At 45.0% G+C, this 17,408-nt stretch overlaps 1 protein-coding gene across 2 annotated transcripts in view; it reads right to left on the bottom strand.

Annotated features, from left to right (window-relative positions):
- MTMR8 (myotubularin related protein 8) overlaps positions 1-17,408 on the bottom strand; it is a 96,233-nt gene that overhangs the window by 52,041 nt on the left and 26,784 nt on the right. For both annotated transcript variants that reach the window (XR_003942883.1, XM_030210238.1), the window contains exons 2-3: positions 14,086-14,208; positions 3,162-3,324 (exon numbers count right to left, since the gene is read on the bottom strand). Coding sequence is in view for 1 of the 2 variants with exons in the window: in XM_030210238.1 (XP_030066098.1) it covers positions 3,162-3,324; positions 14,086-14,208 (286 nt within the window). In the remaining variant the exon portion in view is untranslated. The remainder of the gene's footprint in view (positions 1-3,161; positions 3,325-14,085; positions 14,209-17,408) is intronic.

Genomic DNA, 17,408 nt, shown 5'->3' with positions numbered 1-17,408 from the left:
AATATCGACTGGCTCATCTTTATCCACGTTTGTTCACCCCTTCAAAGAAACGTAGTAGATTGGTGAGGCAAGATTCCCCTTGCCTTCCATTTATGCACGTAACTTACTTTATTCTGTAAATTGTACACGAGACACTTGGGCACACCCATTTATGCCTGCCACTAACCTGGTGTGGGTGAGCGCGCCTAACTGTGTACACAAATGCGGGTTTATGCCTTTATTCAATAACCTCTGCAATAAACTTCTTAAAAAAGCCACTTTCACTTCACTGCTAGGCTGGTGCTGAGCAGACTTTGTAGGTCTCTGTTCTGTATATGGCAATCCAGTTTAAGATGGGCTGGAAAGGGCTTCAACTTAAACTTCAATAGCCAGAACCAAGGACCGTGCTGGGCAGAGTTTTATGGTCTGGATCTCACAAATGACAAGATGAATTTGGATAGGCTGGAGTGGGCTTTGACAGCAACTATAATAGTTGGAACATAAGGATAGAGCCAGGAAAACTTCTACAGTCTATGTCCCAGAAACAGCAAAGACAGACCATGATCAAGTATATGTCATGTTCATTGTTGATTTAATAATGAATTGATGAGTGCTGGACAGGTCTTTATCTGCTGTCACTTATTATGTTACTATAACCAAACTTGTGCACACAGATGTCATTATAGAATAGGCACTCCCCAATCAGATAGAATTGCCTCCTTAGAGTGTAATCTTTTCTTGCAGTGCACTGTTTGTAATGTAATCTAACATTACTGTAGCCACTCCTGCGTAGTATGTAATCTCCTAGTGATCATTCCTTTGCATGTGATCCTTTCATCCCTTTCAGCTGAGCCTCAGTCATCTTCTCAATTTCATTTCCTGATTGCCTTTATTGTTTATACTCTGATGTCATCACTGAGGGCAGCCGTTGATTGAAGAGAGGATTATATGCATCTGCCAGGGCTGGCCTGAGTGACTTTCACCCCAACAGTCTTTTCCTTGCCCTCTGAACTTGTGGATGCTTCTTCTTGCTCCCTCCCTGGTTCTGCAAGGCGGATACTCCCATCTTGTCTCAAGGGACTGGTACCCTCTTTCCCATCTCCTCCTAAAAGGTGAATCCTCTTTTCAACCCATTTGAACGAGCTCAGCATCCTACTTCTCAACTGCCTCAATTCATGGACTGATCAAATCCACCTTTGCAATAAACTTCTTCAGAATGCTACTTTCACTTCCCAGAAGCAGTGATAACTCAAGTTCAAAGGCTGTTGCCTTGAGGCTAAAAAGACTTGCAATTTCATTCCCTTCTACCACCTCTGCTCATGCTCATGGCTTCCCTCAGGTTTCACTTTCTCTTTAATTGCTGCCTATTGTGTAGACACAAACAAATGAGGGATTAACCCAGACCAGAAACGAGGAACAGGAGCATAAAAGAGGGAGCCTCACTAAAATCCAAGGTACTCACTCCAACTGACAGTGGCCATGAAGGACCACTGCTAGACGCTACCTCAAGTTCATGCCTGCAAGCCAGGGTTTGGGGACTAAGGAAGCAAACTCCTGTTCTTCAAACAGGGAAAAATGTCTGCAGGCCGATTCTTGCAAGCTATTCTTGGCCAGGTGGGCTGCAGACTGTGCCTGAAGGAGTCATGCCTAACACAAAACGGAATCTTCTTGCACTGGTCCACCTGCACCATCCACTGGAGGCAGAGACATACGGATAAATTCCAGGCTCTATCACTCCTTAGATCAGTGATGTCACAGGAAAGCTCAGGACTCTGTCTACTGGTACAGTAGTGTAACCCAAAAGTCTGGACTGGTTTAGCAAGATAAGAAGTCTTAACACAATATGTCCTTTTATCAGCTAGAAGTAATACCCAGTGTGACCAACTGACCCATGCAATCTACCCAGTTGTACCAAACTGCTAGTTTTGTAGACACTTGACCACTCAAAGGGTGGCTTCAGGGAGAATTGCAAACAAAACATGGCCAAACTGGAATTCTTCCTGCAGGTGACAAGTACAGAACTTATTTATTTTTATTACATTTGTCCCCCGCGCTTTCCCACTCATGGCAGGCTCAATGCGGCTTACATGGGGCAATGGAGGGTTAAGTGACTTGCCCAGAGTCACAAGGAGCTGCCTGTGCCTGCAATGGGAATCGAACCCAGTTCCCCAGGACCAAAGTCCACCACCCTAACCACTAGGCCACTCCTCCACTCCATATACTTTAGCAATTTAAAAACAAGCTCACTGCTTCAAACCAACCTACTTCATTTGGAAAAACTCTCTCACCTTGGCTAGCTTCACTAAAAAGCACAGTGATAAGCCCAACCAGAGGACAACTACCTGCCTGCAATTTCTTGGGGGAAGGTTAAACTTGGTTTTTACCTGTTAATTTTCTTTCCATTGGGCCCAACGGATCAGTCCACAGACTTGTGGATTATGCCTCTCATTCTGCTTGGATAGGGACATAACCCACAAGTCTCTGGATTGATCTGTGGGATGCTATGGAAATCACATTTGAAAGTGGGTCACCTTACCTGAAATGGATGGAATTTGACTAAATGTGGCCGCCTTGAACAATACAGTGAACATGGACCAGGCAGGCCTCTGGACTGTAAGACATTTCTCCCCTTATTCTATAACAAAATTTGCCACCAATGTGTGTGCCAAGTCACAGAATATTACTGTGCGCAGTACAGGCTGGGTACTAACTAGTATTCTGTAACTTAAGTGCACAACTTGCTTAGTGTGTAAATGCAAGGGGGAGACACCTGGTATATCCAGTATAGAATACTGTTACTTACACTCTAAACTGCCACATTTAAGCCTGCTATTGACATGGTATGTAAATGCCGACACACTAGTACCATGTAATAGAATCTGGGTGCCCAGATGCCATTATTCGCCCCTAACTTTTGCAACCTTCATAGAACTGCCCCCTTTGCGACTGTCATCCTAATGTGGTAGCCTGTAGGGTTTCAGGAATTATACTACTGAACAACATTTTTAAACCATACAGAAAAACTGTGAGGTGACTGTAGTTTTCAACTACTACACAAACAGGCTGTAACCTTTCAAAGGAGGAGCCATTTTTTCATTCCTTGTCTTTCAACAAAAGATTTTGAGAGCCATGCACCACCCCTCTCCCACCATCCTCAAAATTCTCTTCTCCTTCCACAATACCTGGCTGTGAAAGCTTAAGCAGTGAGGTATACACATCATGACACTCCCTCTCTCGAAACAGAACAAAGTGGATCACAAAGAAATTCTTGCAGTGAATCAGCAGTGGACATCCAGAGGCATTCAGGGGCAGTTTTTCCACCGTGGCAATGTGATGGTGTGGTATCTGCAAAATAAAAGAAAGAATCAATCTTCCATCCACCTGAACTAAAGGCTGTAACCTAGGAATGAAAATGAATTTCTGGTCTGTGATGTCTGGCATACTCAATAACGTTCAACACCACAGATTATTACTTTCAATTGACTAGAATGCCTGGTAAGAATCTTCACACCTGTGCACATTTTCCATGCTGCTATTTATAAAACTAGAAATTCAAAATGCACTAAAGTAAGAGTTTGCTTCACTGATTTTTACCATAATCTGTATGTTCAATATGGAAAACATTAAATATATTCAAAAACTAATTAAGAATAAGAAAACAGTCTTGATACATTTTGTCATAAAAGCCATCAATAGAAATCAAAAAATAAAACATGGAAAAGAAAATAAGATGATACCTTTTTTATTGGACATAACTTAATACATTTCTTGATTAGCTTTCGAAGGTTGCCCTTCTTCCTCAGATCGGAAATAAGCAAATGTGCTAGCTGACAGTGTATATAAGTGAAAACATTCAAGCATTACTATGACAGTAAAATAGATACTATTGGAGATTCTACATGGAATGTTGCTACTATTGGAGATTCTACATGGAATGTTGCTATTCCAGTAGCAACATTCCATGTAGAAGGCTGCGCAGGCTTCTGTTTCTGTGAGTCTGACGTCCTGCACGTACGTACGTGCAGGACGTCAGACTCACAGAAGCAGAAGCCTGCGCGGCCACATTGCTGATCTGCAAGGACCGACTTCTACATGGAGAATCTCAAATAGTAGCAAAAGTGGAGGAGTGGCCTAGTGGTTAGGGTGGTGGACTTTGGTCCTGGGGAAGTGAGGAACTGAGTTCAATTCCCACCTCAGGCAGCTCCTTGTGACTCTGGGCAAGTCACTTAACCCTCCATTGCCCCATGTAAGCCGCATTGAGCCTGCCATGAGTGGGAAAGCGCAGGGTACAAATGTAACAAAAATAACATAGATACTATTGGAGATTCTACATGGAATGTTGCTACTATTGGAGATTCTACATGGAATGTTGCTATTCCACTAGCAACATTCCATGTAGAAGGCTGCGCAGGCTTCCGTTTCTGTGAGTCTGACGTCCTGCACGTCAGACGCACAGAAGCAGAAGCCTGCGCGGCCACATTGCTGATCTACAAGGGCCGACTTCTACATGGAATGTTGCTAGTGGAATAGCAACATTCCATGTAGAATCTATAGAAATCAAACAAAATAAAACATGGAAAAGAAAATAAGATGATACCTTTTTTATTGGACATAACTTAATACATTTCTTGATTAGCTTTCGAAGGTTGCCCTTATTCCTCAGATCATAAAAGCCCAAATTAGCTCAGTTTCCAAAACTGCCAAGGCTCATATGTTAAACAGAACATACCACTGTCCAGTCTTATAGTTATATTAACTGAATTTAAAACAAAAAGCTCTAAACATACTGAACATAGAACTGCCAAATCAACTTTGGAATAAACATATCATTAAAAAATAATAAGTACAGATCAGGGAAGACTAACATTTCATTTGTTTGCTCTATCCCCTGAGGCACTCAGGCCCATTAATAAACTGGAAACACTTACTACCCCACCAATTCACTGACGATCAAAACATTCCTCCACAGTCAGTAGCAAGGCCTAAGATTACTTTTAAAGAGCCACAGAGGTCTGAGTAAGACCAATGAAACAGAGGAACAAAGAAAATGAAGGCAGATAAACTATCCAGTCTGCCCATCCATACCATCTACTCTCCTTTCCTATGGAGAACCCAAGCTTTCTTGACTTCAGATACAGCCTTCATCTCTCCACTGACTCCGCTTTCAAATGACTCACCTCCTGTACATTTAGGCCACAGAGATATCTAAATGTCTATCATATCTCCCCTCTTCCACAATGTAATATTGTTAAAAACTTGAAAAAATAAACTTTTTAAAAAACTTGATGCATGCTCACTGTTACCAATTTCAAGCACAAACCTAGTCTATTTGGAAGAGCGACGCCACCAATGAAGGAAACCCCTATGACAGGCCTTCTCAAACGGGATCGCAACCTTGCCTGGAAGTACACAGGTGTGTCATTCTGACTTGCTTCAGCGGTGTCACTGGCATCGCTATGGCTGTGAGCATGGAATTGTGGCCCGAAAAAGTTTGGTAAGCTCTACCTTACATTATGCTGCATATTTTTAAAGAAACACTTAACAAATGAGGTCAAGGATGGGCAGGAAGGAGCCTTCTTTCTTTGGCACCATGAAATGAAAGTAGCAGCCTTGATCTCACTATGAAGATGGAACTGGTTCTAGTGCACCCAGGGCATGCAAATGGTGGAGAATGGCAGACAGTTTGGTGCTTTGCAGCAAAACCACAGCATAACATCATAAATACGTCATGAACCAGATGAGCAAACTCTAGGGCATAGCTCTGGCTATCTCAAAAATCCACTGGTCTGAGGTATTGAAGGCCCACATAGATAAAACACAGAAAAATGTAGGCAGATAAAGACCATTTGGCCTATCCAGTCTGCCCATCCATGCCACCTATTCCATCACTCCCTTAAAGATCCTATGTACCTGTCCCAAGCTCTTTTGAATTCAGATACTGTTTTCATCTCCACCACTTTCACCAGGAGGCCACTCCACAAATTCACCACCCTTTCTGTGAAGACGTATTTCCTCAGCTTACTTCTGGTCTACCTGAGTAAATACTACTTCATGGCTGAAGAGGTCAGTCTGTCCCCTATACAAGCAAGCGAGGGGCCCAGGGTACCCTCTCATTGGGTACCTCTGAACCCCCCCAGAGGATCCAAAAAACCCTGACTCTCCCCTTCCTCTTTGGGCCATGAAAGGACTCCATCCTGAAGGGCCTGTAGGTGTATGTCTGCACAAAAAAGCGTTCCCCCCTCCACACACACACCCACAGATATCAACTAAGCCCCTTTCTGGCACAATACAGGAAGCCTGAGATGGTGATCCTCTCCAAAGAGTAAGAAACGCTTAAAAGGCTTTTCTTGGATGCAAGCAGCATCACCACCCAGTGGTGAAGCCAAACCAGAGTTCATCTCCTGACCACCACCAAGACTATCAAGAGAGATTATCCTCACCAATTCATAAAGGACACTTGCCAGGAATGCCACACCTGACTCTAGCCAGACCACCTCCAGGGACTCTGGTTGCTATTGGAACCAACTCAATTAAAGTGCTTTCAACTCATAGCCCCCACATATTGAGGCCTAAAACACCCACAATAGTGGAGGAGACAGCCCGCTTGAGGGCTGAACCCCTCTCCATGGGGATGGCCATTTTCTTGATCAAAGCCATGACCAAACCCACAGGGATGGCCGTCTTCTTGGTCAAAGCCATGACCAAAGCATTCACTTTGAGGTACTGTCAATACCTCTACAACTCCTCTGGACGGAGAGGGTACAGCCCATCCAGCACCTTGGACCCCTGGAGGATGACATAGGGAGCCTCCCACTCTACCATAGGTGGTGGAGATGAAAATGATAACTGAATTCAAAAATGTGTAGGATAAAACACAAAGGAATCATATTTAGAAGGAATGGATCCACAGAAGCTTAGCAGAGATTGGGTGGCAACACCAGTAATTGGGAAGCAAAGCCAGTGAAGGACAGACTTCTTGCCATTTTCAGAGAACAGACAGTAGTACAAATCAAGGTAAGGTATACATATGAAATATCACATTCCATGTGTAATGAGTTTATCTTGTTGGGCAGACTGGATGGACTGTACAGGTCTTTATCTGTCATCATCTACTAAGTTACAATGGAAAGTGCTCTGGGGTTCCGGCAAGGCCCTCCAAGATGGGGTTCCCCCTTTTTAGGATCAGAGAATGAAACCAAGGAGACACACAAAGCCTCCAAAAGCGAAACAATGAGGGAAGAAAACTCCTCCTGCTGAAAAAGGCGGATCACCAGGGAGTCCTCCTCCTCCTCCAAATGGGGCTTGGCTTCCAACCCAGAATACCTCAGTGGGAGTCCAAGAGGTCTCCTGCATTTTCTTGGCTGCCCCCAAAAGGCTGAGGATCCTCCCACTGGCACCATGTCACTCCTGCATCTCTTGGCTGTAGGAAAGGAGGCCCCCGTGTGATCTCCAAGGCGAAGGGAAGACTCTCATCAGCTGCCAGCACCTGCTTAACTGCAGGACCACTTGTTGCCGCCCCCCCTCCTTCAGAGACCCAGAGCAAGTGAAGAACTACTGGCCTCCACCCCCCCCCCCCCAAAAGGGTCAGAGACTGTTCCTGCTGCAGTTTCTGTGTAGCACAAACTAACATGGCTGCCCTTCTCACCATGGCTCCCGACACAAGGCATGAAGAAGCCGTGAGTATCTCCTGAAGGAGGCCTCCCCCCTTCCCTGAACCCATTTCTAAAATCAAAAAAGACCCATCACGCTACAAAGGCAATGCAGTGCTGGTCTCTCATCATGCTCGGCCACATGGCCAACATGCATAGGAATGCACCTCGTGACTGGCCTAAATCCCTGCCCGGGAATCACTGGGTTCCTGCAGTCCCCCCACCCCCTTGCTCAGCTCTTGGGTATGGAGGGTTTTATTTATGTCACTAGGGAAATAAGGCTAAACCAGGCAGCCTGGCCATATTTTTCTTCCTTCTTTAAAGACTGCCTGGAGCTGCAGGATGTCCAGGGGAGGTGGGTACCCCCAACTCTGATGCCAAGTGCCATACCAAGTTACTGCCTGTGGGCAATGACTTGGAGCTGTGAAGCAGAGCTCCACACTCTACCAATGCAGGTCTGATGAGTGAAGGAGTTACCTAATGATAAGCACAGTGGGCTGACAACCAGAGAACTGGGTTCAATTCCCACTGTGACTCCTTGTGACCCTGGGCAAGGGCCATAATCCTCCACTGCTCCAGATACAAAAAAAAAAAAAAAAAAAGCTTACATTGTGAGCCCACTAGGGGCAGAAAAAGTACCTGTATTTAATATGTAAACAAACCAAAGCCCCGGGAGCAAGGCCCTTAGGTTCTACCAAGCAGTGGGGCCTTAACTTGCACAGCTGGAAGTAGAAAAATTATTGGAGTTTTCCAGACGGTACCAGCCCTTATATCAGTGAGGTCACTGGAAGAAATACATTTTCTCTACCTTTCATTTTCTGGTAGGAAGGCGAAACAACCCAATTGTGCAGACTGGTGTAGCTGGATGCTAAGGAAGCCCATTTTAAATGCATTCCTAATGTGTTGTTTCATACTTGTTGCCATTAATATGACTATGATTCAAAAACATAGGCAAAAATTGGATTATTATTGGATTAGTTCTTCTGATAACAGGCTAAAAAAAAAGAAATGACATACATCTGAATGAAAACAAGACATGTTTCAAGCATCTCTGTCAGCTGAATCATCTACACATGTTTAGCTGGTTATAAATCTCTGAATAATAATAATAATAATTCTCAAGTACTGCATTTGTGACTGTTTCTGGGAAAACATGGCTAGTCACCACAAACAAAAATGAGATTTAAATGAATTCTATTAGAGTAAACAAATTTATTATACAACAGGCTAGAAAATAGTAGATTTTTTTATTTTTGTTACATTTGTACCCCACACTTTCCCACTCATGGCAGGCTCAATGCGGCTTACATGGGGCAATGGAGGGTTAAGTGACTTGCCCAGAGTCACAAGGAGCTGCCTGTGCCTGAAGTGGGATTCGAACTCAGTTCCCCAGGACCAAAGTCCAGCACCCTAACCACTAGGCCACTCCTCCACTGTTGCTACTATTTGAGATTCTACATGGAATGTTCCACTAGCAACATTCCATGTAGAAGTCGGCCCTTGCAGATCACCAATGTGGCCGCGCAGGCTTCTGCTTCTGTGAGTCAGACTCACAGAAACAGAAGCCTGCGCAGCCTTCTACATGGAATGTTGCTAGTGGAATAGCAACATTCCATGTAGAATCTCCAATAGTAGCAACATTCCATGTAGAATCTCCAATAGTAGCAACAGAATCTCAATAGAAGCAACATTCTGGAATCAGATAGAAGCAACAACAACATTCCATGGCAGGCTCAATGCGGCTTACATGGGGCAATGGAGGGTTAAGTGACTTGCCCAGAGTCACAAGGAGCTGCCTGTGCCTGAAGTGGGATTCGAACTCAGTTCCCCAGGACCAAAGTCCACCACCCTAACCACTAGGCCACTCCTCCCTATTAGGACAGTAAAAAAAAAAAAAAAAAAAAAAGCACAGAACTCTACTCAATTTTGATATTTTGGACCCATATGTGAAAATTGGCCAGTCTCAACATGTTGGATCAGTGACTTTAGTCATGTTTTTCCAGAGACAGCCAAATATTCATTGAAAAGATACATCTGTCACAAACCGTAGCAAACATGGCAGCCCCTTACCACAATGTCTTGACTCCAAAGCAGAAAAAGATTTGACTTTTTTTTTTTTTTGCCAGATCAGACAATCCAACTTGAAAACATCTCTGAAAGGGAAAGTTTTCCAAAACATGGGAACCGCAATCAGAAGAGACATCAATTTGATGGTGATAATTAATAGTTGGGCCTTTCCTGTTGACCTAAGAATTTGGCTGCATTCATACTCAACCATTATTTTCAAAGTCATTTCCTTGTATGGTTTTAAAGACAAAACATAAGAGCTAGGGTTTAATCTCACAGAAGAAAAAAAAAATTACCATTAGCAAACAAGCTCAGGAAATCGGGAATGTTAAAATGATTATCTTCACTCAAAGTTAATCCTTGCGATAATAAAATAGCACATGTCTATTTAACGGATAATTAGTACTACAAATTTATAGCACCTCAAAAACATCACTGCTCCCTAAAGGCCTTGATGATCAAAATTCTAGTGCCGTTCCAAACAGCGCCAGAAAAATACTAGATCAACGCATCTGAATTACTCCCTAATGTAAATGAGATGCATATACAGGCGTGCTCATAGTCTTCAGCATTAAGGACTTGTTCAGAAGTTAGAGGGAGGATGACGAGTGGCATCAAGCACAGCTCTTAAGCACATGCCCAGAACGCCACAGAGGGGATGAGGAAGAGGTGCTGGTTGCCAGTTAAGTTGTAGCGTTTCAGCAAGCAACAGGGGAAGCTGTTTGCACACCAAAACTTAGCTGGCAGAGCAGTTCTTGGTTCTCCTTGGTGAATAAGACAGATTTCCACCCTTTTAGCTCAGGGAAGTCTTAACTACTGCATTGCTGCCACCCAATCCTATACTGACCAGAAACTGAGTGGTGGTATTGTCTTCCACTGAAGCTTTGTGCCAGGCTGAAGGTTTTCGGCTTTAAGAGTGCACTTTTTGACTTCGCTCTTGTCTGAGCATCAGGGGGAGGTAGGGAATGGCCTTGTTTGCATGCATTTGTTGTCCAGCAAGCTCGTTGTTTCCCATGCTAGGGCCTTTTGAACACTGTGCACCAGTAAATGCAGGCGCTAATTGCCTCTAGCGCCTGCACTTACTTCTGAGCTTCGGGGCCTAAGTGACTAGACCATGAGTGGGCAAACTTAATCAGGTCCTCCTACATGAAACATACCTGCAGCAGTGACGACTAGGGTTAAAAATGAAACAAAAAAAGAAACCACAGGTGGCAATTATTTCTATAAATAGAAATCTCGGTTTCACATTTGTACTGTGCAACACCAAACAAGTTGAAAAATACATGCTCTAGTGACTGTACAATGACATTTCAGTGAGGGAGTATCTGCTTAGGAAAGACTGCATGAGTAAGTGGATGGTGGAGTTATAGGAGTGTGAATTTTGGGGGGGATGGTGGAAATGGACTAGTGTGTGTGATAAGACCACAGAGATCTCTAGATGGGTCTTCCCTCCCTCTCCTGCTCACTTGCACTGAACTCTGCCCCCCTCCCAGTGGCGTTCCTAGGGGGGCGGACACCCGGGGCGGCGCCCCGCCCCCCCCCCCCCGATGCAGCACGGACCCCCCCTCCGGCGAAAGACCCCCCCCCCCCGGGTGCATGCCGCTGGGGGGGGGGGGGTGCCGCAGCGCGCGCCTGCTGCGAGTTTACTAACTTTGCTTGTTCGCTGCAGCTCCCTCTACCCCGGAACAGGTTACTTCCTGTTCCGGGGCAGAGGGAGCTGCAGCGAACGAGAGATGTTAACGAACTCTCGCAGCAGGACTTTGAGAAGAAATTAGCGTTGGAAGCAAAAATACATAGTAAAAACTTTTTTAGATACATTAAAAGCAGGAAACCGGCCAAAGAGTCGGTTGGGCCGCTGGACGAAAATGGTGTTAAAGGGGCGATCAAGGAGGACAAAGCCGTAGCGGAGAAATTAAATGAATTCTTTGCTTCGGTCTTCACCGAGGAGGATTTGGGGGGGGACACCGGTGCCGGAAAGAATATTTGAAGCGGGGGAGTCGGAGAAACTAAACAAATTCTCTGTAACCTTGGAGGATGTAATGGGTCAGTTCAGCAAGCTGAAGAGTAGTAAATCACCGGGACCTGATGGTATTCATCCCAGAGTATTAATAGAACTAAAAAATGAACTTGCGGAGCTACTGTTAGAAATATGCAATCTGTCCCTAAAATCGAGTGTAATACCGGAAGACTGGAGGGTAGCCAATGTTACTCCGATTTTTAAGAAAGGTTCCAGAGGAGATCCTGGAAATTATAGACCGGTGAGTCTGACGTCGGTGCCGGGCAAGATGGTGGAGGCTATTATTAAGAATAAAATTGCAGAGCATATACAAAAACATGGACTGATGAGACAAAGTCAGCACGGATTTAGTGAAGGGAAGTCTTGCCTCACCAATCTAATGCATTTTTTTGAGGGGGTAAGCAAACATGTGGACAATGGGGAGCCGGTTGATATTGTATATCTGGATTTTCAGAAGGCGTTTGACAAAGTGCCGCACGAAAGACTCCTGAAGAAATTGCAGAGTCATGGAATCGGAGGTAGGGTATTATTATGGATTAAGAACTGGTTGAAAGATAGGAAGCAGAGAGTAGGATTGCGTGGCCAGTATTCTCAGTGGAGGAGGGTAGTTAGTGGGGTCCCGCAGGGGTCTGTGCTGGGTCCGTTGCTTTTTAATGTATTTATAAATGACCTAGAGATGGGAATAACTAGTGAGGTAATTAAATTCGCCGATGACACAAAATTATTCAGGGTCGTCAAGTCGCAGGAGGAATGTGAACGATTACAGGAGGACCTTGCGAGACTGGGAGAATGGGCGTGCAAGTGGCAGATGAAGTTCAATGTTGACAAGTGCAAAGTGATGCATGTGGGTAAGATGAACCCGAATTATAGCTACGTCTTGCAAGGTTCCGCGTTAGGAGTTACGGATCAAGAAAGGGATCTGGGTGTCGTCGTCGATGATACGCTGAAACCTTCTGCTCAGTGTGCTGCTGCGGCTAGGAAAGCGAATAGAATGTTGGGTGTTATTAGGAAGGGTATGGAGTCCAGGTGTGCGGATGTTATAATGCCGTTGTATCGCTCCATGGTGCGACCGCACCTGGAGTATTGTGTTCAGTACTGGTCTCCGTATCTCAAAAAAGATATAGTAGAATTGGAAAAGGTACAGCGAAGGGCGACGAAAATGATAGTGGGGATGGGACGACTTTCCTATGAAGAGAGGCTGAGAAGGCTAGGGCTTTTCAGCTTGGAGAAGAGACGGCTGAGGGGAGATATGATAGAAGTGTATAAAATAATGAGTGGAATGGATCGGGTGGATGTGAAGCGACTGTTCACGCTATCCAAAAATACTAGGACTAGAGGGCATGAGTTGAAGCTACAGTGTGGTAAATTTAAAACGAATCGGAGAAAATTTTCTTCACCCAACGTGTAATTAGACTCTGGAATTCATTGCCGGAGAACGTGGTACGGGCGGTTAGCTTGACGGAGTTTAAAAAGGGGTTAGATAGATTCCTAAAGGACAAGTCCATAGACCGCTATTAAATGGACTGGAAAAATTCCTCATTTTTAGGTATAACTAGTCTGGAATGTTTTTACGTTTGGGGAGCGTGCCAGGTGCCCTTGACCTGGATTGGCCACTGTCGGTGACAGGATGCTGGGCTAGATGGACCTTTGGTCTTTCCCAGTATGGCACTACTTATGTACTTATGCTGCGGCACCCCCCCCCCCCCCAGCGGTGTGCACCCGGGGCGGACCGCCCCCACCCCCTCGGTACGCCACTGCCCCCTCCCCCCATTGCCTTTTCCATTCTTCCCCTTCCCCCAAACTTCTTAACATTTCCTGACTAGAGGATGCTTCACAATTTCTGGTGCAACTTGTTGCAGTTCAGGTGGACTCTTCCACTTCTTCCAGTGCAGGTCTTATTTTTCTTGTGCTGGCAGAGGTTGGGTCCCTGTCAGCACTCCTCTTGGGTGATACCATCATTAAGAGATCCAACATGTCCAGCCTTGATGATGTGCTGGTCTCAGCACAAAGGCAGGATTTTTTTTTTTTTTTTTAGTACTGGATCACACCAATGGTCCACTTAGCCAAGTATCCTGCTTCCAACAGTGGCCAATCCGGGTCACAAGTACCCATCAGAAACCCAATTTCTGGCTTTCAATGACAATACTGCCAGGGCAGCCACAGAACGTCAACATCAGCAGGCCAGAGGTAATGTAATTTTACCAATGCAAGTGGTCCAAGAAAAATGACCTCTTGGTCTGGTTTTGCCCATCCCAGATTGTTACGTTTGTACCCCACGTTTTCCCACTCATGGCAGGCTCAATTGCTCTAGACAACCCCTTACATCTATTTCCCAAGTGAAGAAATGGAAAACATCCCCGAATCTGAGCTTACCCATGTCTCCTTTCGGACTTCAGCAGAGGTATCTACATAGATCAGGTGTGTTGCAGTCAAGTATAAGGTCCCAGTGGCTGGCTTCTTGCTTGTATATCGGTCCAAAACTTTCACATTCTCTACCTAAAACATAACAAGGGACAGAGCTATTGGCACAAGGTTTGTCACATTTTGTATCCACACAGAGGACAGAGAACTTTACTCCACTATCAAAAATGCAAGGTATTCAGATCAAACAAAAATGTACAGAAAAAGACCAAAACACTACTACTTCTACTACTATTTAGCATTTCTATAGCGCTACAAGGCATACGCAGCACTGCACAAACATAGAAGACAGTCCCTGCTCAAAGAGCTTACAATCTAATAGACAAAAAATAAATAAATAAATAAAGTAAGCAAATCAAATCAATTAATGTGAACGGGAAGAAAGAGAGGAGGGTAGGTGGAGGCGAGTGGTTACGAGTCAAAAGCAATGTTAAAGAGGTGGGCTTTCAGTCTAGATTTAAAGGTGGCCAAGGATGGGGCAAGACGTAGGGGCTCAGGAAGTTTATTCCAGGCGTAGGGTGCAGCGAGACAGAAGGCGCAAAGTCTGGAGTTGGCAGTAGTGGAGAAGGGAACAGATAAGAAGGATTTATCCATGGAGTGGAGTGCACGGGAAGGGGTGTAGGGAAGGACGAGTGTGGAGAGATACTGGGGAGCAGCAGAGTGAGTACATTTATAGGTTAGTAGAAGAAGTTTGAACAGGATGCAAAAACGGATAGGGAGCCAGTGAAGGGTCTTGAGGAGAGGGGTAGTATGAGTAAAGCGACCCTGGCGGAAGACGAGACGGGCAGCAAAGTTTTGAACCGACTGGAGAGGGGAGAGGTGACTAAGTGGGAGGCCAGCAAGAAGCAGATTGCAGTAATCTAAACGAGAGGTGACAAGGGTGTGGATGAGGGTTTTGGTAGAGTGCTCAGAAAGAAAGGGGCGGATTTTACGGATGTTGTAAAGAAAGAAACGACAGGTCTTGGCGGTCTGCTGGATATGAGCAGAGAAGGAGAGAGAAGAGTCAAAGATGACCCCAAGGTTTCGAGCTGAGGAGACAGGGAGAATGAGAGACTCTTACACGTCTATTAAAGGAGTAGCTACTACCCACACTGCTTCAACGTATGCTGGAATTTTTTTTCCCCCCAGAAACTTTGCCTCCTGAAAGTGTGTGCATATTTTTCACATTTTGTAGGCTTAATTTAAACTACAAGCACACACTACACCTAATGATTTTATAAAGCATTTTCAATATGTAAAGAATATGGAACATGCCTGTTACAAAATTGCACAGCTGACAAGATTGAGTGCAAATGTCGCTATGGGCAATGTAGGAGTCATGGGGACATAGTTGCATCATACATGCATATTTTATTTAAGTATGCACATGCAGAGAGTACACAAACACACACACTTACAGTTTCAGAGCAAGTATAAACTTGTTTTTGAGAATTTACGTGCCGACAAGGATGCTCTGGGAGCTTATTTCATGAAGGTCACAGGCACCTATGTCATCTTTATGCAAAAAGCACTTATTTTGGGCATTTCACACAATAAATGTCAGCAAGACCTGTTTCACTATGTTACTATTAGGGCTGCACCAAATATTTCGGCCCCGTCGAATAGCAATTTAAATTTGAACACAAATAATCTGGGGCTCTATTGTGCTAAATCCTACTGAAATAAACATGATCTCAAGATTTCACATTGCTTCTTTTATTATTTGTTATATTAAAGCTCAATGTTCATTATTCGTATTTGGCCGAATAGTAAAATATGCTATTTGGTACAACATTTAATTCTTGGGTACAACATTAACTGAAAATGTAGAACTAAAGCACTGACTGTACAAATTATTTTCTACTAGTAAAGGTTTTCCTTTGAGTGTGTATGTTTGACAGAGTGTGTTTGATAGTGACTGTGTGTGTGAGAGAGAGAGAGAGAGAGAGAGAGAGAGAGTGAATGTGTGACAGAGTGTGTGTGTGTGTGTGAGACTGCGTGAGAGAGACAGGCGCTAGCAAGATTATCCCCCCCCCCTCGCTGTCTTCCTCTGTCCCCTCCGAGTCCCATGCCACCCTCTCTCCCCTCCGAGTTCCAAGGCCCCCTTTCCTCTCGTCCGATTTACAGGCCGTCCTCCCTCCCCTCTCCCACTCCCCTGTAACTCACCACTTTGTACATAAGTTTCCAGGTGTTATCCATGGCCCTGTGGTCGGCCGCCGCCTGCTTGTGGTGCCCCACCGCCTTCAGGTCGTGTTGTGGCTTGTTGTCATTAGTGAAGTGTTTTTGTATATGTGATAGATATTGTGTTTTTGTTTTCAGAATGTTGTTTGAGGGGTGGGAAAGGGAGGGGTGGGCGGGGTTGGCTAGTTAGGAGGGTGTGATGGTGTGTGTGAGTGAGAATGTTAGCGGGAGGGGGGGTAGGGGATGGTGAACTGTGAGGGAGTGGTGAGGGGGTTTTGAAGGGAGGTCTGCGTTCTTGTGGTGATGGGTTGAAAGTGAGGGATCCTTCAGGTCGTGTTTTTGGTGGCTATCAGTTGGTTTTTTTTGTGTGTGTGCTGAGAGAGAAAGAGAGAGAGAGAGAGTGTGTGTGTGTATGTATGTATGTTTGGGGTGTGGGGCGGATGGCGAAGTGTGAGGGAGTGGCTGTGGGCTTGGAGGGGGGTCCAAATGAAACAGCTTTAGAGTTGTTACAGATGGACCAATAATAAAGAACGACAACCTGGATGCAGCAGCTCATACGTTTGCTTGCTTTGAGTGTATAGCAATGACGGCTGTGCGGGAGAGTGGAAACAGATCAACCAAATTGGCTTCCTTGCTTACAGGGAACTAAATAGGCTCACCTGTATGAGGCATACAGTGACATCCTAGGCGGAGACAACCTTACCGTCTCCGGAGGATATCTGCAAGTGTGGTCAACGATGTGTATCTTTGCCAGGCACTACAGGATGGACTATGTGGCATGCTCTGAAGCCAGTTTTGGGGCTTCGGTCCTCAGGTGGCAATACCAGGATCCCACCCACTCTAGGGATTGTTTTTAAATATCCTACAGGTTCTGGAATTGTGGGAAGCTATGTAATGGAAGAAAAAACTAGGTCTTACCTGACTTGTCTTTCCATTAGTCTGTCCCACTATGCCATAGGCCTGCTCAAGGTTTCTAAGATGTTTAGTTGGTGTGGTTAATGGGTCAAATAACAACTGTGAACTTGCAAGGTGCTTCCCCGCACATCTCTTGCTCTCTACAAGTTGTCCAGAGATGACAGAGGCCCACACATCTTTGCTCATCTGGTCAGTGTTAG

Source organism: Microcaecilia unicolor, chromosome 7 (genome assembly GCF_901765095.1).
Source record: "Microcaecilia unicolor chromosome 7, aMicUni1.1, whole genome shotgun sequence".
Lineage (NCBI taxonomy): Eukaryota > Metazoa > Chordata > Amphibia > Gymnophiona > Siphonopidae > Microcaecilia > Microcaecilia unicolor.
This window is presented reverse-complemented; position numbering and strand designations above follow the sequence as displayed.